The 22,209-nt window shown below is 38.5% G+C and overlaps 1 protein-coding gene across 2 annotated transcripts in view; it reads right to left on the bottom strand.

Moving 5' to 3' along the window:
* The window catches only part of SLC44A1 (solute carrier family 44 member 1), a 67,788-nt gene that overhangs the window by 36,787 nt on the left and 8,792 nt on the right, over window positions 1-22,209 (bottom strand). For both annotated transcript variants that reach the window (XM_054282051.1, XM_054282043.1), the window contains exons 2-4: window positions 13,539-13,628; window positions 11,279-11,421; window positions 3,704-3,840 (exon numbers count right to left, since the gene is read on the bottom strand). In XM_054282051.1, coding sequence (XP_054138026.1) covers window positions 3,704-3,840; window positions 11,279-11,421; window positions 13,539-13,628 — 370 coding nt within the window. The remainder of the gene's footprint in view (window positions 1-3,703; window positions 3,841-11,278; window positions 11,422-13,538; window positions 13,629-22,209) is intronic.

Here is a 22,209-nt window from a genome sequence, read left to right as displayed (position 1 = left end):
TGGGAAGGTACTGCAAATGCAGGACCTGACTGTGAGAGGCCAAGTGAGGTAGGGGTGGGAGTGAAGTTATTGCCCTGAAATGGTGCTGTGTTATTCACAAAAATCAGCTCCTTTTCCCAAATTACAGCAGAAGAACAAGGGCATCATTACTGATTCAGAAAGCTAAAAGGTTGCTTTACCATGAAATGGTCTTCTTGCCTCAAGCAAGCATTTTCCCTGCCCTAAATGCTTATTTATAATCTCACTTGCAGAACTGCACAACAAACGTATGAGCTCTGCCATACATGTTCTGAATCTTTGGGATTGGTAGTTCTGTCCTTTTGTGTTGAGGCAATCAAGTGCATGCCTCACTTTAGTAAAAATACTATAAATGCTAAGCTAGCTGCAAATTCATATGTGGTATTGATAAAATCACTAGTCAATACAAAGATGTTTTAATATGCTTTACTGTTACAGGGCTTGCAAGGGTTTTTCAGGGTGAAGAGAGAGGCGAAAATGTTGACTTCATGTTCAGAAGGCTTGATTTATTATTTTATGCTATATACTACGTTATTACTATGCTAATAGGAATAGAGAGAAAAGTTCTCAGCAACTGGCTAAGCTAAGAATAGAAAAGGAATGAATAACAAAGGTCTGTGTCTCAGCAGAAAGCGAGAACAGCACTGCCGTGAGTGGTCAGTAAATCCAAACATCCACAGGAGACCAATCACGGACGCAACTGTTGCATTCCACAGCAGCAGATAACCATTGTTTACATTTGTTGCTGAGGCCACAGCTTCTCAGAAAGGGGAAAAATCCTAAAGAAAGGATTCTTATGAAAATATGTCTGTGACACTTTACAAGTTACAGCTCTTCATAAAGACGTTTAGATTAAAAAACACATTTATTTGAACTTACCACACCACTGCTTGGTGGGCAACTGAGGCACAATAGGTGATTTCTTTGGGCTGAGGAAGGGTTCTTAAGCTGTAATTCCTTTATGAATTTCAAGATGCATGGACAAGTAAGGTGATTTCAGGGATGGCATTTGAGCCAGGTGAAAACGGCCAACTCTACAAAAGCACATGCCACAACCTACACAATCTGTCACCAGATAATTGCTATTTTCAGGATGGAGAAAGGGTTAAAACTTTCAGAAAGGCTCAACAGAGCAAAATTAAGAGCTGACTGCATTCTTTACCTATACATTTAAAACATTACAGGGCGGTTTGGGGTTTTTTTGGAATGTTAGAATTTGTGAGCCTGAGAAAATTTAGTACCAATTATCACAAAACCAAACAAATTTGTCCTCCTTCTTCAGAACTTGACAGCGGAACTCTATTTTCTAACTATACATCATCACAAACACAGAAATTGAAATTAAGCTCTTTGCAGTCATGTTCAAGGTCCTCAGATTTCATTATTACTATTACTATTTTTACAGTGGAGTTAATGGTCACTTAAAATGGACTGCCAAACCTAATCCTAGCATAAATTAATTGAAATCCACTATCATAGCTACAAAATAGATCTCAGAAAAATTATTCTGCTTACTGAACATTACAGTTTTGGTATTAATTCACTGTTCTTGCTCTGCTAAAAGGCTGAATCACAGTTGAACTTTATTACTATATAAATGCAACTGTTAAAATCATCAACAATTAAGCTGTTCATTTGCTGCAAAACATCATTTTTTGTAATTTCCATAGATTGGTGAAAATTTAAGCAGAAATAAAACATGAGGGTAACAATATTTCTCTGAATGGTGCAATTTTAGTCATGCACAGACTTCCTCTATAAAACGAAAGCTCATTTTGGTAAAATACCTGTCTTTGACAAGTCATATATATAATGAAAATTGGGAATTGAACTCATTAGTGATTTTGTTCTGCTCCAGCACCAGTTTTCATACTTTTGACCAAGCTCCTGGAAACTGAAAAAATTGCCTGTCATGTTAATTTTTTAAAAATTATCTTAAGGTTTTAAAATCTAAAGCCCTAAGGAAAATAGAATTAGAACAAAGACTCATGAGGACAAGATGCAGCATATCATGATTTGGGAGGAGTGGTCTTTGTTGTACTTTAAAAGATAGTTATACTGAACATATGTCAGGCACAATTAATAAGAGATTTAACTTATAGAAACACCATGTTGGTCATAAAGAAAGACATGTCTGAATTCCATTCCTTCAAGAGGTACTTAAACTCCACCACAAATGACCTTCACTACATACTAACAAAGAACTGGCCTGTATTAGTTAAAAAAAACACAGCATGCTCAGAGAAGGAGTAAAGAATGTAGTAGATATATTACTATTTTCACTTGTAATTGACAACGGTGCACCGATCACAGGAAGAAGCCGTTTGTGCAGCTCTGCAAAAGCTGTGATGCCTTACAGTAGTTCAGCTTCCTGATTCAGCTGTCAGAACCCAGGCATGCAGGTACAGTGCAGTGGGAGACCAAGGGCACTAACAGTGACCCCAGGACCATTTCAATTCACTCTGCTTTCAAACAAGAGTACTCACATATGTAGGGGGATACAGTATGGGTAAATGAAGATGGTATAGAATATAATCTTATCTCCTAAAGAGCTGCAGCTGTGCCAATTATTAAGGAATAGGAGCAGGCCTGATTTTAACAGGCCACACCTGTAGCCAATCAGAAGAGTGTTATAAAAGAGTGGATTGGTTGGTTGAGGGTAGCTGGAGTCAGTTGGCTGCTGTGAGGATAGGGAAGAGTCAGTGCCTGGAGGAAATGCCTACAAGAAACACCAAGGAGGTATGAAACTCTAGCAATATGGAACCTTTGCAATGTACTGATAATAGAACTCTTGCAATATAAAGACAACACACATAACCTGTGCTATTACAGAAATAAACATTTCCATTTCTTTTATGAAAAATAATCAGTTCCACTGCCTTGAACTAGGTCATCCAGACTGTCTCATTTTTAGTCAAGTACCTTGCACAGAACTATTACTGCATCATTTTAAAAGATAACTTTAGGACTGATACCACACACTAGGAAAATGTTCCCACTTGAGTAACTAAAAGCTGCTAAAATTACCTCAAATTAATTATATATCTTTATTTTGTATGTCCAAAGGTTGATTATTTCCATGCATTTTATTCCACTGACTGCTAAATGGGAACTGAGCTAGTAATGTCAGTATTACTACAACAGAAAAAAAGTACAGCTCTTATGGAAGACAAAGTATAATATTTCCTTTGTTAATGCAATTCGTTTCCTTTATACTTCCTTTTTAAAGAAAAGCATAAGAAAATGAAACAAAAAAACCACAAAAAAGAACAGCACAGTAGCATTGAATAAAAGCAGGAATATTTTCACACACACTGCCATACTCTGTGCCACAAGTGCCATTAAACAGCAGCACAGCTCTAACGCCCTGTACATGAGAACATTTAAACAGCACTACTGTTAAGCAGCAATGTCAAAATATTTCCTTAGAAGCTGGAAACATATATAGTCAGACATTGCCTCAAATGTTTGTTACATTTTGCACTCCTATTTTAAATACAAGCTTTCCAAACTGCCCAAGACACTATCATACTAAAAGATACAGTAATGTTTTAGCTTAATGAAAAGAGCACATTATTTCCATTCATATTTCTTAATACATATTTCATTTTTAGCTCAGCTAACACATGAGTCTTTTTTCAGGTCCTGCAAAACATGAACAAAGACAAACCTATTTTTTTCATACCATTAGTTTCTGCAAACTTCTGTATATCAGCCAGAGTTTTCAATTCTTTCCTTGGGCAAGCTGATACACACAAGGCAATAGACTTAATCTTCTGATGTACTAGATCAATGTTGCATGGATCCAAGAAGAATACATACCTATGGAAGGAAAAAAGATAAATTACTTCTATTTTAATTAACAATTACACTGAACAAAATTTCAAACTATGGGATTCAGTCAAGACTGAGTGATTCGGTCCACCCAGAAATATAGGAAATTTGATATTATTGTAACTGTGTGGATCAAAAGAATTTATGTACTCAACATATGCACAACAAATTTATTGGTATTTATGTACCTCTGGATCACACAAAAAGGATGTTTAACTCTACCTGATTCAAGTCCATTCAAATGGTGCTACTCACAAAAACAGTAGTAGTCCTACAAAGACTCTTCACAGATATGAGTCCAAACATTCATAACCCTTTACTCCAACCTTAAACTTGACTTAGAGAATTCAAAATTTTTTCCAAAAAGAGCCAACAAACCAAATAAAGTCACTCTTATTCTGCAAAAACAAAAGGTCCATGGCTATATTAATGAATACACATAATACCAGTAATTAAGAACAGCTTTTCAGTATAGATTGATTTTTCCATGTCATGGCTGAATTAATTACTTTGGTATTTACTTAGAAATAAACTGTCTTCACATATTTTAAGCAGAATTATCTAATGCTTACGTGCAGTATTTTAAAGATATTTTACTTGCTAACTTTTCACAATGAATGTAATTTAAAAATCCAATGCATGAAGTACCTATTATAGATTCTTAACTAACATCTCCTGGCTATGTATATGTTTTATGACAAACATTAAACCTACAGAATTTCCAGTGATGATATAGTAGAGATGCTTTTCTCTTTGAAAGTTGAACAATTCTTAAATCCCTACAATTCTGGTGATGGAGTATGCATTGAAATATTCTCTTCATATTACCTAATATCATATGAAAACACCAGAAATCTGCCACATAAAATGCCATTTCTATTTTTGTAGTCCTCATGATGGGAATTCATTCTGCAGCCAGTAAAAATCCCTTTTGCTCCTAAAAAGCATTTAGGTCCTCCCTGAACACCTTCAGGCTATATGCTAATTGCTGTCTACTGTTCTATTACCCAGTGTCAGTGTACAAGAATGATTACTACATAGTACAATCTTCCTTAGAAGTCCATCAAAACTCATGTCATCTAAATCAACTGTAACATAGTAATAGATTACTTGCATTCTTAAAACATGAAAATAATTTTTTGTTAATATCTTGACAAAAGTCAAGAAGTCTGAGGAACAAGTGTAAAAATGAAAATTCTATCATGCAAACACAGTAAAAGTAACTGCATGCAAGCAATAAGCCACAGTTTTCCCTTAACTTCAAGGAAAATACTCTTGAGTTGATACCAGGACATGAAATAGCTGTTTTAATTGAAGTTCCTCCAGTTGTTATCCTATACAATGAGGGTATGCGGCAGAAGAGTGTCTACTTCTTTGAGGGTATTTGGTCAAAGGAGCTACAAAGCAGAACCTACAGAGTTAAACTTGACTGATATGGCAAGGGAGGCTAGGATGGGAACAAATCTGGTCAGTCTCACTAAGTGGTAAGGACATGTGGATTATGAAAATTTGATGATGATTTGGTGATTTTTCAGATAGTCTTATCTGGCTAAGGACTTTGCAAATTGAGAAAAGGAAAAGGAGGGAGACAATCAGACAAAAAACTTATCCACTTAATGTTAGTAATAACAATAATCAGAAAGAAACCCTGACAATGACAGCAATTGATGGGCTATCAAGAAACTGCAGACAGGGACTATGCGATTGATAGGGATGCAAACTCTTAAGTACAAAATGTAGGAAGGGTCAGTGGGACCCTGCTAACAGCAAAGGGAACATGCACAGGACAGGGCAGCAGACACAAGGGTGTAAAAGGGAACAGTTACATGCAAGTTGATGTTGGTCAGTATGTTATCTAACCTCAGCACCTGATCACTGCAGTCTATCTTGCCCTATTACTAAAGCTTTTAACTCTCTCTCTGCATAATTCCAGTCTCTATACAATGTGCACGGATGCTGCAAGTGCTGCAGAGATTAAGCGACAGCTACTGGGGGGACTGACATGGGTGTGAGGGATTTGGTGCCAGCAGCAGGAATCAAACCAGGTGTTTGGGTGTCACAGCAATGTGGTTTTAGCTACCGAAGTGAGTGGGGTCTCGGTGCCAGTCGCAGGGAGGGGTCTTGGCAATGAGCTGCTGGGGTGAGAACAATGTGTGCCTACAAAAAAAGCAGCTACAGAGGTCACAGACTCAGCATAGGTGGTCACTGCCCTTGTGGTGCTGGCTATTGATGGGGCTGAGCATCTGTACCTTCTCCAGAACAATTTATTCAAATTATAGAAACATAGAAAATCCTGAGTTGGAAGGGACCCTGAAGGATCACTGAGTCTAGCTCCGAGTATGGAGCTCTAGGTGAGAAGTGTTGGGTGGGCAGAGGGTCTTTTGTGTTATCTGGGGGAAACTGTGGGTCTGGGGTGCTTGTGGAATGAGTGCATGAATGTTAGGTACTTAGCACCAAACTGGATCAGCTGCTGAGAAGGGGGAACCCATAACGTGGATAAGGCGCTCTGCTAGTACTTGGAGAATCTGCAACATTTCTGAGCTTGTGAACCTGGAAAGTGCCATGTGGGTGCCTAGTGACCTTCTGCACTAGTGACATTCTGCCACTGTCAGCCTTCCTGCTTTCATCACTAGGAGGAGGAGGGGACATGACTGGCTCTGCTTATGAGCACCACTGTTGAAGACAGCACCTTGTCACTGCCAGTCTGTGTAACCAGCTATGTCAATGTCCCATATGTTACTTTCCATCCACATCCCTCAGCCTCCGATCTCAGCAGAGACCCTGGGCTCTGGGAGCTGTGGAACTGGACTCCAATTCCTAGACAAGAGGGTCCTCTGAATTTCCCCACGGAAACCAAATCAGGAATGTCACTATTAGCAAGATAGAACTCATCCCACTTCTACCATTATTTCAATTCAAGGGTCAAGCTATCATTTTAATCATCAGAATATTTTGTAAAATAAATGCTACAATGCTAACTCACACTTGGAAGTTTAGAAATACAATGCAATTACAGCATCCTATACAGTTTTGACAGAAATGCGGGCACAGCCTTAAAGAGCACATGAAATTCAAACACTACATTGTATGGTGCACAGAAAAGAGCCGCACAGAAAACTCCAGGTTATCAAATCTGTGGTCTCGGAAAACACAAGTAAGATAAGTAAGATTAGTCTTACTTCAGCACAGCTAAAACAAGAACCAAAATTTGAGGAACCAGCATTACAGAAGAAAAGTTAATTTTTTTTGTTTATAAAGCTTATATGTAGAAGACAAGTGATTTTACTGCAGAAAATTTCATACTGTGAAACCACAGGACAGGTTTTGTTTCCCTCTAGAAGAATGTCATTGCATGCTTTGTGCTGCAATTTCAGTTATTTACAGTCAGCAATAGACTAGTTTTCTAATAAGGAAATAACACATCAGCAATACAAAGGCAGACGTAAACAAAGTAATCATATTGTTAGAAATGCTTCAATACTGCAAATGAAAATATGTTTGCTATTTGAAAATCAATATAGTAGACTTACAACAAAGGTACATTTATGCATCTTTATGAAGTACCAGCCCTGTAGAGAAGGACTTGGATGCAGCAGTGCATGAAAAATTGGACATGACCTGCAACCCAGAAAGCCAGCTGTATCCAGGGCTTCATAAAAAGAAACATGACTGGCAAGGCAAGTTTTACTCTGCCCTCAGGGGGGCCCCCAGCTGCACCCAGCTCTGGGTTGCCCAGAAGAAAGTACAGAAGACATGAACAGTGCAGAAGAGACCCATGAAAATGATGAGAGGGCTGGAGCATACGAAGGTGTGCTAAGAGAGTTGGGGCTGTTCATCTGGGAAAAGAGATGACTGTGGAGACAACTTCTGGCAGCTTTCCAGTACTTATAGGGGGCTTCTGTAAAAGACAAATTGACTTTTCACAACAGCAAATAGTGAAAGGACAAGGGGGAGTGGCTTTAAAGTAAAACAAGGTAGAATTAGAATGATAGAATAATTTTTGTTGAAGAAGACCCTTCACATCCTCTACTCTAACAGTAAATGCACTGCCAAGACCACCACTGAATGATGCCCCTAAGCGCTAAATCTACACATCTTCTAAATACCTCAGGAATGGTGACTTAACCATGTACTCAGGCTTGATAACCTTTCTAGCAAAAAAAATTTGTCATAATGTCCAATCTATACGTCCCCTTGCACAGTGTGAGACCATTTCCTCTCATCCTGTCACCTGTTACCTAGGAGGGGAGATTGATTCCTCCATCCTTTCAGGTAGCTGTAGACCAATAAGGTGAAACAGAGAGCTAGTAATTCTGAGCATTAGTAACACTTAGACAAAGCTAGCATCTTAAATATTACCTAAAAATTAACAACTAGAGTGTACAGCCTGGAGCATGTTATAGGAGCTGTAATGAACATACTGCAACATGGAGTACAGAACCAAGCAAAGTCCCCCAGAAAAACAGTGTAAGAGGATATGAAGATGACTACACAGAAACCACTTAGTAACACAACAGCAAACCAATGAAAAGCAAGACCACTCCAGGCCCTAAGAGTGCTCATATTAATAATTTCCCAGGTATTTCTTTGTTCTGGCTCTCTTTTTTCAAGGCACATAGACTGAGCTACCAGATATCATAATTGATCTGTGTCATCTAATGGAGATAAGAGTCAAGTGTCAAAAATTTCTCAGCAGTAGGGCATACACAGTTTCAGTCAATCAAATTCTCTGTGTACATGCTACAAACCATCCTGAAAACCTGCATTTTCCCATTACCTAAAGTTCAGGCATTTCCTGGGAGCAAATGCATGTGCTCAGGCAGAATGCCACCCTAGCTATTCTTCATAGCATCATATGCACATCTCCTAGTACTTGAGTAGACAGCACAAACTGAATTCTGTCTAAATAACAACACATCGGTGATCAAAAACCAGACTGAACTAGCATTTCAGAGACTTGCATTTGGCTGCTGTGATTATCATTTATTTGCAAATAAAAGATAATTTTTTTTAACCCTTTATAACTATCAGAACTCGTAAAACAAGGAGCTTACTTGAAGCAAATAGGTTTAATTAGAATTCATTGCCAGTTCTGGAATATTGTCTTATGTCTGACTGTAGAAGACAGACTACTAAAGTGTGTTGTGGTTACTTTATAAAAATAAAAGGATGCTGGATCCACTCTTTGTTGACAAGACCAGGCTATAAAATCCTCCTTCCCAATACTTCATATCACTGGTTTCAGCATATCTGATGTACACAGACCAAATCACATCCCTGTGAGAACTGTGCTCTTTACCCTTACCACCCAGATTTCCATATCCACACAGACCACATCAATTTCACTTCCATGACAGTGCCTATGGGCTGCTGTCATATATAAGGAAGAAAATGTTACTTTTACAGATGATTTAGCTTTTCAGCCCTTGGACTAGGAAATGGAATTACCCTGCAAGCAAAATGAAATTAGAGTATCTTCACGTTTCCAGAGCCCCATTTGTGGAGCTTAAAGTCTTTTCTTTCTCTACACAAACTGAAATGTATAGGCAGGAAGAAGAGTTTATTTTTACTGTCTGTCTGCAAAGTGCTCCTATAAAAATAACATTAAATACTCCCATGAACTCCACCTCAGACACTGTAGGAACTCCATCTGCTAGAGACAGATGCAAAGCAGATAGCTTTTCTAATTTGCTTGGCAATTTTTCAGAATAAACCATGAGGTGTGAGAGAAGGAAGGATCACTCACTTATATAAGAACCAATCACTTCCAAAACTGGATACCTTGGACTATACCAGGCACTTCATGCGAACAGTTAAAGAGTAATCTGCCTTAGAGGGTTTTCTCTTAACCAGATAGAGAGGACTATAACTTACATGTGTGTATCTATTAATTTGTTTAGTTCATGCCTCAAGCCACAACGCTTGTTAGAAAAGCGTAATTCTTTTGAACCTCATTAAGATGTCTTGACAAACAACAGGCTCTGTCAATTAACTGTGTTTAAAACAGTCTCTCTTTTTATCTACTGTCTTTTGAGCTTGCATTTACAAGAAGAATTTACTTAGTGGTAGATGTTTCCCCACATGATGGTCTGACCTTTGTCACATGTAGAAGACCATCACAATATTAATTATTACATTTCAATAAGATGTCTGAAATTTTCTACCTTCACATGAACTCAGATACCATTTCCTTCTAAGGGTAAACTTAAAATTATTCTTTTAAATTTGGATTTTTTCTCAGAACACTAGAATCACAATTTTATACTGTATACACATGAGTTTAGAAAAGGCTAAAATGTTTCTGTAAAAAACAGGAAAATTTCGCTGCATAAACTTTAAGCCTTTCAACTTTCTTGAAAGATCAGATTAGAATAAGAAATTATTTTTCTGACAAAAGATATCAGTAAAAAGTTCCAGACATTTTATTTATCTCAAATCTTTCTGATAACCACCTATTATCTATCTACATTAAATCTTAAATGAGATACTTAGAAATCTTTAGAATAGTAACTCAAAATAAGAAGATCTCAGGAAAGCATGCTTCCCAAACAACTTAGGAAAATTATCAAAATTCTGTTAGTCTGAAAGTATGTAGTAAAGGGCTATCATACTCAAAAATCAGTAACTTTTTAGCTCCTTGAAGTAACTGGTGATGAAAAAACCACTTTTTTCTTTGTAAGTGAATATCACTGTACTAAGCTAAACAGTTTGCTTCCTTAAGTTTCCTAAGTTGTACAGAAGGACTCTGAGCTTATCTAACAACACAGACCTCAACAGACATTCACAGGTATTCAACCTGTCAGTGAAGAATTCTTGCCACTGCTCCAGTACTACTACTGCAGTGTGATGTCTTCCTGGACAACAGATAGGAAGTACCTGAACTTTGAGTATGAGTTTTAACAAGACAATGCTTAATCAAAGCTGTGCACACCTCTCAAGTTTTGTGCGTTTTCTCCACAAGTCACATATATACATTCTGCCTACAGTTCAAATTTTAAAGTCTTATTCTAATGTGCCAGATTATCTCATCTCCCCTTACATGTCATGGCAGAAATCAAGTATACAACATCAAAAGTAAACATTGATATCAAAGCCTGCTCCCAAATCTGAGACTACTTGTCATACTTAAAACCCTAACAAACAAGACTTTTCATCAGCCTAATACAATACTCTACATGAAATGGATATTGAGAAAAAGTAATTTCTCAATGTCTTAGCTGTATTCATATTGCATATCTGCCAACATACAGTCTAATGTTGCTAGTTGTTAAAAAAGATTGCTGTCCTCTAAGTGAGAAAAGTGTCAAAGGACAAGAAGAAATGAGTTAACATATCCCTTTTCCCACCTTATTTAAAATCACTTTCAAAGAAAGAAACAATTTTGCATTCTCTAAACCAGGCAAGGCAAAGCCTATCACATACTTACTTCTTGTGTGTGAGGTCCAGACCACTGTTGACTATACCCTCCACCTTGACATTTTTCTGTCCACAAATATTTCCATAACTGTCATATCCTGAAAGCAGTCTTGCAGCTGCTCCTGTAGCTATTGAAAAGCCACAGATAAAACCCTGGAAGAATACAAAAAACCCACAGTTAGCAATACTCTGTTTGAAAGATGGGAAAAGTCAGTTTTATTCATTTATTTCTAAGCAGAGGTTGCCTAAAAATTCTTTCAGACTGGAAAGGGAAAGACAATGACTATCAGAGAGAACTTTTGTGCAATAATAAAACAGAATGCAAGTTAAAAGGGGATTCAGACATCTAATACAGGATATTATACAAGCAGAGTTAAGACTCCTGTATGTTGTTTATTTGAAAGTCATACTGTCAGCAAGGGGCATGAAGCAGAAGGGAGAAGTCAGCAAGTGCACAAGGGCTGGCAGTGAAGGAGAGCTACAAGCAGAGATGGAGTTGTGACAGATTGCTAAGCATCTTGGACAATTCCACACAATCCAGATTTTCTTGCTTTCAGATTTTTTTCTTTCCTTTAAATTAAGTACTTTCAAAGATGAGCCAGAATGATGAGGCCTATCTAACACAAGTTTCTTTTAGGGAAATCCTCTTAAAGCAAGTGAGCAGGTCAAGGCCACAATGGTTCCAGACACTGGTTTTAAATGCAGGAAAGAAACAGATGCAAAGCAAGATGGTTCAGACCACCCAAGTACTGTGGAAAATATCCTATGTAGGCAAGTCTTGCTGTGAATTTTCAGAGATATTTCACAAGCAAAACCAAGATTAAGGCAATGATTGTGCAAACAAGAGACTAGCCCAAAAGCCTCATTAGCAAACCACTGATAGGGAGAAATGAACCATCAGCTCACTCCACTACCACCAAAGAACTGATTTTACATGTGAGACAGGCTAAGATTTGAGAAGTGGATAAACAGGTGAGATAAGAGCATAGGGCAACAGATGGCAGTGGCAGGATCAGATGAAATGATGACAACAGGTAATGACGTTGGCATGCAACAGCGAAAACGTGGGTGGTTCACCCTGCAAGTGAAGTCTCCTAGAATGGTAACTATGTGACCCGGTCGGATGATTGCTCTGTATACTACATTACTTAGAAAGGAAAATTTGGGACACTCGTGCACAGAAAACTAATGTATAGTTGGAGGAACAGCTCATGCTCAGTTCCCCGAATAATCAGAGAACATGAACAAAACCAGAAAAAAAAAACCAAATGCAAAAAGAGAGCTACGTATTTCAGAAAGCACTGTCTTATGTGTGCAAAAAGCACTGTGCTTTTTGCAATTTTAAGATATTCACATTACAGTGACAACATAATTGATACGATTTTAAATAATCATTACAATTTTTACATTTGAAGCCCAACCATTGAAAAACACCCTGAGGAAAGTAGAAGAATTTTTTCAGTGGAATTATTCCTAACACCAGAGACCGAGGAAGAGCAGAGAAGAAAGCTGAGAGTACATTAAGTCCCAAACCCCCCTAAGGACCCCTGTCTGCAACACAGTAGTACAAGACAGCAATGGATATTCTCTATTTAAGAAGAGTAGCAAACATAGGTCCATAAAACAAAACAAGATGGAAAGAAGTGTACTTCTACATTAATCTTTAGGTTTTGGAGGTTTAGTCTTTTAATAAAAAGTGTAGAGTTTCACGAGGCTGGCTTGAAAAAGTAGATGGCTTCATCACAGAATACAGAACTGTTAAAACTTTGAAAGAAAGATCTTATCATTGGTAATATGGTTTTTAACAATAGCTGCTTCTACTAAGTATACAATAAAAATAAATAAATTAACAAATAAACAAAATCTCAGCTCACACTTTGACAGTCAGAATTTCTGTTTCTCACAAAAAAGTTCACTGTGATTCACAGAATTGCTTACCAGACACCTAGCTATCATTTCTGGGACATGCATAAGGAACATGAGTCAAGTGATAATTCATCTTGCTGAAAAATTACTTACCACTGAGACTGCAGTTTCAGGGGAAAAGAAGCTGGAGCAAGAATTGGCACCAACAATAAATTATGGATCCCTACCAATGGCCTTTGATATGTACATACTACCCATTTTTGTTCTACAGTTGATGATTCCCATGCAAACATATCCTGATCTTTGCCAGTGATTCAGTTACTGACAGGTTTTAAAATTCCTTTCTTATGAACACAAACTCTTTAGATATATAACATTTACAAAATCCTCTGAGTTTTACTCACCATTCCTATGCAGAAGAGGATGAATAAGAGCAGCCATGGTACATCTGTGCAGCTGTGGTCTTCCAAAGGCTTCCACTCTCGCTTGGAACTCTTGTGTGAGAAGAGAGAGACGAAGTTAACAACATTTCGTCTGCTCATAAAAGAAAAAGGCAGAAAATTATTCTACAGGTAATTTACCTACAATAGGAGCCATCTTTAAATGCCAAGATAGTTGAAGAAGCTTGAAAGAAGAAATTGAAAAGACTTGAAGAGTAAAGCTCATGTAAGATTCCAAAAGAAGTGCCTCCACAGGAGCTAGATCACCAAGTAGTTATTTACCCAGAAAATAGTTAATTTATCCAGAAATTTACAAATATTTATCCACAAAACAGGTTATTTTCATCTATCATTTTATTAACAGAAAACAGAAATCAATGGCATGAAATGGAAAATATCTCCTATTGCAGTCTTCCACAGCTACCTTTCAGTAATCTGATTTCCAGGAAGGATTAAACTTTTCAAATACTATTGGCGGGTCAAACAAGAACTATGCATGCAGAAAGGAGGCAATAAATTGCTGTTTAAGGAACAGTTTTCTACCTGCCATAAGGCAGCTGAGCTTAACACTTCAGCGAAGAAATCCTTCATCTGTATTGCTATGGTGCCAGAAAGGAAAGTTGTACAATTAAAGGTTGGAATAGTCAATATGGAAGTAGTTGTAAGCAATTCAGATAGTTTGCTGCTCATGAGGTAAAAATTCTCAAGTATATATACATTGCTAAGATAATTAAGAGTCTTATAAACAGTCATTTAGGCAAAAAGGTTTCAGGAAAAGAATAAGCACTAGCTGGAATACAAAACTAACCAGCAAATCTTAATTTGTTATAACAAAAATACTGATTACAGCTACTTTTAAAAATACAGAGTTACACAGACAAGCTTTCTCAACAGGCTCCCAAACACTGAATATTCAGATATATTGACTGAGACCCAAGAAGTGCAGACACTGTTTTAACCCTTGAGGCAGAAAAGGAGATTGATATGAGATTACATACACAACTGTCCTCTGCAGAGATAGAGCAAAGGGCATTAACTGTTGAAACTATGAATTTACTTTTTTCTCTGAAGACTCTGAACCCTGGAGGCCTGTGAGCTGACTTCGGAGAATGCAACAGCAATTCCCTGGAGAGATGCACCTTAGACTCTGGGCACTCTTCACAGCTCATGGTGAGGAAAGAAGTTTTCCCATGGGGCTCTGCAGCACTATGTTAACTTGTACCAGTTCTGTCCTCCCCATTGGCCCATTGCCTTTCCCTACCCCTTTTACCCTTTTATGCTTATGTTCTAGCTAGTTCTCCCTTCCCTGACTTCCCTTTGGTTTATGCCTCTGCCTGTCCACCCTGGCATTTCCTATTGGTCCCTTCCCTGGTGTACAACTCCTGAGCACTCAGATCCCTGATGCTCTCCTCTGCCCCCTCTTTCCCTGTGTTTATATCCTGGACCCTCCTTTGTTCCCTGTCTTTGGCCCCTGGATGCCTTCAGCATGGTCTGAAATAAAGCACATTGGAACGCCATGCCTGGACCCTGCCGTGTCCTCACTGTTGAGTTGCTCTGTGTGTGTGTCTGTGTGTCTGTCTGTGCTGGTGCTCCTGTGTCTCCTACCCACTGGCACAAGACACTCTTGGGGAAGGTTGCATCCACCACCACCAAGGACCGCAACACGGAATAATCTTCGAGATTTTGCTGACAAGGTAGCAAATGTCAGTACTGAATTAAAACAGAACAGCTGAATGAAATTTCAACAATTTGTGCCTCCACTATGTATTCTGCGTATTTTTAATTTAAAAAAAGAAAAGCAATACTGTTGTGGTGTGTTTTTACGTTTCTCAGTTTGCTCCCCCATTTTATGTATGTTCCCCCTTTGTTCTCTGTAAATGGTTCCTCCCTTCCCAGTTTTCCCGCCACTGTTGCCCTGACAGATGAGTTACTATGGTTACCCCTGCCCCCTTCAGTTGCCAATCTCCCAAGTTACATAACTGCTCCTCCCTTATCCCACCATATAAGTAAAGTTTTCCCCTCCCTGGGCCCAGTCAATCACCCCCTTCTCCTCCCAGGCTTCGAGAACTTTCTTCTCTCTGGGGGTTGTGGTTGGCTGTGGTCCCGGGGCCCCTCCTTTATTTTGTATTCACTGGTTAGTTCTGAATGTCAATCATGTTTAGCACCTCCCTTTATGTTTTCCTATTGGATAGCTGGGCTCCCCTCCCTTCTCCTCCCCTTCCCTTTAAATCCTTGTCTCTCCCCCTGATCGGGGCCATTTGCGGCGGGTTTTTCCATCTGTTGGTTGCCATTTGCTGTGGGCTTTCCCCTCTGTTGGTTGCCACTGGCACTTCAATAAACCGACGTTTTACCCCCAGCAAGTGGTCGCCTCCTCTCTCGTCTCGTCCAGCGTGAATCCAAGTCCGAAATCCAGCCCAGCCCGAGGCCACGACGCCAAAGGGGGTTGGCTTCTTATGCGTAGGGGCGTCGGCCACCATACCCCTTCTGCTAGCTGGACTTAGGGCCGCGTACGCCCTCGCGCACAATAGCATCTAACTTACATGATATTAGCAAGGTGACTTTTTTGCTATTCATGACTTTGGCTTTTTTGAATTCACAAGCACAAAGCAGCCTTTTCGTATACTACCATTAGAAACCCAAAAACTGGGTAAACAAATTAAATCCTGCATGCATCACACTTCAAAAAAATGGAGTTTTATAAGTAGTCCAACTTTACATTAGAGAATTCCAAGCTACTTTTGCAAACTTTTATTAAGGAAGTTACACTTACAGATGAATATAGTTTTACAGATGTGATAAATACTATTTGAATTCAAACTGCAAATTCACTGTTGGTCCTGATCAGTAAAACTTCTTTAGATTTTACTTAATAACAAGACACTAGGGGTGCTAAAAGGTCACATTGTGCACTCTATAAACCACATTCAGCAAAACTAAATCTTCTTATCCTGGCAGTTCACACTAACTAACAGTCTTGGAACTTAACATTTACAACAAGATTGTGACATTTATATGTTGCTATAATTAGCATAATCATACTTGCATAAAATATGCAAGGCTTCCTGCTTCCTGTTTGTAATTCACTCCAAGAACTCTAGATTCTTTAGAAATTTATTTACAAACAGCAGAGGTAAATTTCAGCTACAGCTGCTGTCTTAAGAGCAAATTGCCGTTGGCAAAAAAGGGAGCAGCAAAATGCACTGCAGAGTGTGCTTTGATTGTTTTGTTGGTTTGGGTTTTTTTTAATCCTCTCTCTACCATCTGCATACAAAATCTTTTAATAGGATTTTTAAAAGCCTCTAGAATAGCTCTGGCAAGGATTTCGGTTGTCTGACTAGTCACAGTTACCCTAAGTAATCCATTTTACTTACTAAGTGGACTGCAATTTATATATCAAAAAGAAACTTGAAATGTTGTAACATACAACATAGTCAGAAAGTTATACAGATAAATGAATTCTCTGCCTATGGTTCTTACTCTGCTGAAAAAAAACCAAAAACAACTTAAAGAAAGCATTAACAAAACAAAATTTTAAAAAACCCAAAAAACAAACAAACAAAAAAAATCACCCAAAAAAAAAAAAGCCTACCAAAAAAAATTAAAAACCAGAAGGTATTCTAAACAAAAAGTATCCCAGGAGGAAACTCAACAGGTACTAGATACTCACTAACTTAAAATTTAACGACCTAGCATGGTAACAAGGTATGAAATTTTATATGTTTAAAACAACACCTCTCTTCTGTAGCCCGTGCAATCTTTCTTGTCCTCAGATCTCACTAAAATCCAAGCTAGCCACCATTATCTGTGTACTGTTTTCCTCCCAGTTGCTTCCTTGTATTCTGGATTCCCAATGAATCATGTTCCATAGCTTCACAGTCCTTTATCCTTGTCTTTGATGTTAGTGTCTGTATCTCTCTAGTGACTGCTCCCTGTCTACTCTACACCCTTAGGCATTTACTCAGACTGATTTTCATGCTTTGGCAACATAAATTGTTAATCTATGTCAATATAAGGTCTAACAAATGTTGTTTGTTCTGCAGTCTGTAAACTATGCTTTGTATCCATTGTGACTGAAACGCCATAACATTTTAGTAGACATGCTTTGCCTGAAATCCTAAATCAGCACTTATACTCTTAGCTTTTCTTCCAGATTAGGAGCCTGCAATATTTGCTTATGCAAGAAAGCTAGAGAAAGAAAAATTGGAAATTCCTTGATTCATTTCAAGTTTTCCCTTAAAACAGAGCTTTCATAATTTACACTATGCTCTCTAAGGATATTCTCGCCATTAACAAAGCATGTAGTGTCACGAAAGCAGAGAATCTGGAGCGCTATCAGTCAGAAGTGGAAGGATGGCAAATCAGTCTTTCTGTCCAACACAAGTTTCCAGGTTGGGAACATTTCCTGCTCACAACAGCTTTTCTGCGCTGATTTTATGAATTACTTACTCAAGAACACAAATAATTGTGTTCAGCAGTTTACATCTGTCCATTTTGCACAAGACTTAGCAAACTCAAAACCAAATCAAAACCCTCAGGTGCCGCAATCTTACAATTGTGTTTTAGTACTACATAGCTTTAAAACTGGATGTCTACAATTAAGACTTCTCTTGCAGAAGAGGAAGTGAGAAGAATGTCAGGACATTAACTACTGGTTTTTTCTAGCTGAATTCAGAGCTACACATTCTCAGGACTAAAAGTACTTGCATGCAAATACAAAATAAAAAGAGGCTATTTTCTTGGTATTCACTGCATCCAATCACTCCAAAACAAAACCAGAAACCCCTCTTCCAGATTTCTTTCTTGCTGCCACTTACAAAATATACCTTTCCAGCACCAAAGAATAGGTCTCCTCTGCACACTACAATATACTTCTGTATAGGAATTGCCAGAACCAGCATAGTCAAAACCACTTTCACTGTTAACTGTAATAGCAGTACTGGATGCTGTCATACAAGCACTCATATGCCATAACCAGAGTGAAACCCATATAAGAGCATAAAAAGATGAAAAAACACTGCCTTTTAACAGGAGACTACAGATGCAGGGAGCTACAGAGAATTTATTTTGAGCACAACATGTCTCATGCAATGTAAAATTTGGGAGTGATGAGACTAAACTGAGAGGCCTATTAGGGAACATCTGCAGCACTACATATAGAGATAATCAAGCTGTGGGTAAGTAGCAAAGATGTGAATAAGATAAAGATGGAATCTGCTATCAACTGATGATGCTGCAACATCATGATGGTACAGGAAGCAGAAAGAAAAAGTCTTGTGGTGGTCAGATGACACGTTTCAAGAAGAAGAAAATTCAGGTGCTAGTAAGGGAGGTGGGCTGAATTAAGGACAACCTAGTGAATAACTGGAATGAGTTACAACCACTGGATGAAAAGGAGTTGCAGGTCAGACCCTAGGCTCCACTTTAGCTAGTGAGTGTAAGTTAGCAGCTGGAGAGTATAGGGTTATTCCAACTTGTATATGAACACAAAGGTTGTAAGAATAAAGTCACAACGTCATTTAATAGTTCCACTGATGTTGAGATAATTTGTTACAAAACCCTATCCCAGGAACCATATTAATCTAACTACATCTCCTTTAAATTCTCTGTTGTTTCATCACCTTAATGTAACATCCTGACTCAGAATACATACAACAGTAATTCAATACAGAAGAGTAAATAGACATAACTGCTCCTTGTTTATTTAAATTAGAGTTCAGAAATTATTGTGTGGCTGTCTTCATAAAAGACAAACAGCCACAGTGTGCAAACAGCATTAATAAATGGCGTTTAGAGGCAGAAAACGATTCTCAATGGGCACATTTTGTGGAAACTGCCAAAGTCCTGCAACATGCACCTTTCCTAGAAGGCAGACTGGTTCTGATGAAGTACCAGTGATTCAACTGATCATATAATTAGCATTTGGTTTGTTCTGGTAGCATTTTGAGTATAGAATATATACATTTTTACACCTATGATGCAAGTTCAACTCTTCAAAACTGGAGGATCCATTTGCAATATTGCTGCATACCACCAAATGACATGTAAGGGCATGGCTCCTTGGGAAATGGACAAGCCAAATTAAAAAGGTGATGACCAAGAAGTCATCCAGTTCAGAAGCTGTCCTGCAAGCCAAGTTTAACCCTGCACCTTCAAATGCTTTTGAAACATACCCACACAGAAGAAAAAGAGCTCTTGAAACATTTATTGGTGTTTCCTAACAGTCATTTAAGGACATGGTATTTTACCCATTTTACATCTTTACAAGCTAAAGAACAGTACTAATCACATGTTGACCTTTACTGTGAAGCATTCCACCTACAAATAAGATGAGCCATAATTTACTAGTTTACCAAACTGTTTCCAATGCAAGAGGTCTAACAGATACGGCATTTTTCTGTCCAAGACATGGCAGACTTTTCCACACTATGCATCTTTTAAAAGAATTAGCAGCAGCTGCATACTATCCTAATGAAACTTCTTCCATTTCTGAACAGACCTCAATCCTAGAGCGTGAAGAGAAAGAAACCACGAGTCCTGACCCCAAGCACACACTGAAATCCACACAAAGTACACTTCTGAAAAAAATAAAAATTAAACTAGTATAAAACTTTCATGTGGTGAGTCTACTATTTAAGTGTGCAGAACAAAGTCTTGAAGAATGAAGCCTATTTTCAGTTCATGACATTACCAACCATGTTATATTTTTACAGAAAACCCTTAGCTTACTCCATCAGGAAGTCTAAGAACGCTTACACAGCTGACTCAGTTAAATGTTCACCATTCCCTACAGACTTCCTGTAGCTGACCTATAAGGTGTTCAGACAAAGCACTAAACAGCACCTTACAGCACTCTGTCATGAGTTCAGACAATCTCTCAGGTTCACAATAAAACTTGTTTATTGTACAGCATATTATTGGTATACCTCCACTACTACTAGAACAGGAATACACACCAGCAAGTGCAAACTTTTACACTACTAAACTATACCAGCTCCCTAGAAGAATGAACTACATTGTATCAATTAGAGGACCTGCATAAACACACTAAAATAATTATTAGTAGACTTTGCCCAGATCTACCTCTGGGGAAGAGAACTACTATACCAACCTCAAAGAGCTTGCTAATGGTTGCATTCTCATGGGAGGCAGAATCTTGAGTTGCCAGAGACTTCGACAACTGAAGCAATGTCTCCTGCTTAAAGGACAAAAGAGCTTGTCACTGTAACACTACTGCAGCATGTCCCAGTCATCTCTAGAAAGAAGCCAAAACACCCTGGGGTAATTCCAAAAGGGACTCCATAATAGGACATGCAACTCACAGTGAAGTCCAGAGTTCCATTTTTGTGGAATTTCTGCTTCAATCTCACTACAAACTGTTGCAGTGTGTGGTTTTGATTGTAATGCAGTTCTAGCAGTCAGTTTTAGAATCCTTCCTATTTAGTACTGTTATAGCATATTTTATTACTAATGGATTGTTCCTTTTCCCCATGTGTTGTTGGTTTTTGCCCTAGTTGTCCATCTCCCCAAAAACCTGCCCTTTTGTACCCTGATCCTCCTCCCATTGAACGTCAATCCCTCCCCAAGCCCGCCGCTTTCTCTAGAAACTTCCCTATCAATTTTACATCATTCGAAACCCCACTGGTTTGTTTAAGTTCTCCTCCCCTGTAGTCCCCTATTGGTTTAAACATTGTGTTCCCCACCTTATGTTCCACCCCTAGTTTCTCCCGGTTGGTTAAAGATTGTATCCTCCCCTGGGACCTCCCTCCACTTATAAGTTGATGAATGCCCTTAAGTCAGTGTCTTTCTGTCCCAGACCCTGCAGGGCGTAATCTGGAGTGGAAAACATACAGAAGACCTCTCCCCGTTCCTTGTCCCTGCCCTCGGTGCAGTACTACCCCCAGCGCAGTCCACCTGTGCCCTAGAGCAGCTGTGCCCTACAGCAGCACCCCGGATTCGACAGCTTTCTGGGGGCGGCCCACTCTCGCTGTTGGTGTCAGGAGCTGGTCAGGCTAAAGAAATCTGACACTGCAGCAACAATCCAGTGTGTTTCTCAATTTACTGCAAAGCAGGCACAAGTCACACTTTGGACCTAGAGCCATATTTTATTTTATTGTATTTTACATCTAGGCACGCACATTCTTATTTTCCTAACAACTTCACAATTCACCATCTGTTCTCCAATGCCCTGTCACTGAAAAGATGCACCTGCCCGTTTTAAGTATGAAACACAAAAATAATACTACGAGAAGTTTTCTGATGGTGTACTACTGCTTTATCCACCAAAAGGTAATGAATTTATCCTTTGCTTCTTATCAGATATTAAGAATACCATTAATTCAGTATGTCTTCTATATCTTCTATTTTGCTAATAGCACCAATAGTATTTATAAGTTTTTAACATAAGGTAAACAAAATTGAGAGCACGTAAGGTATCACTTACAGTATTACTAATGGTGTAATATAAGGATGTTTACCCTGAAAACTCATACATGGGGACTTCAATCTTTAATGTAGCATATGTTGTGTTGTAGATCATCTTCCATTCATCTTTAGTCAATTCATACTAAACATGGCTTCAAACTTCCTTGATTACATACCTCCACCTCAATCAACAACTTAAATATTTATCTTGAAA

Source organism: Melozone crissalis, unplaced genomic scaffold, assembly GCF_028551555.1.
Source record: "Melozone crissalis strain CALT ecotype California unplaced genomic scaffold, PUWL_Pcris_2 ptg000005l_1, whole genome shotgun sequence".
Taxonomy (NCBI): domain Eukaryota; kingdom Metazoa; phylum Chordata; class Aves; order Passeriformes; family Passerellidae; genus Melozone; species Melozone crissalis.
Note: the sequence above shows the minus strand (reverse complement) of the source record. Positions and strands in the feature narration are given on the sequence as shown.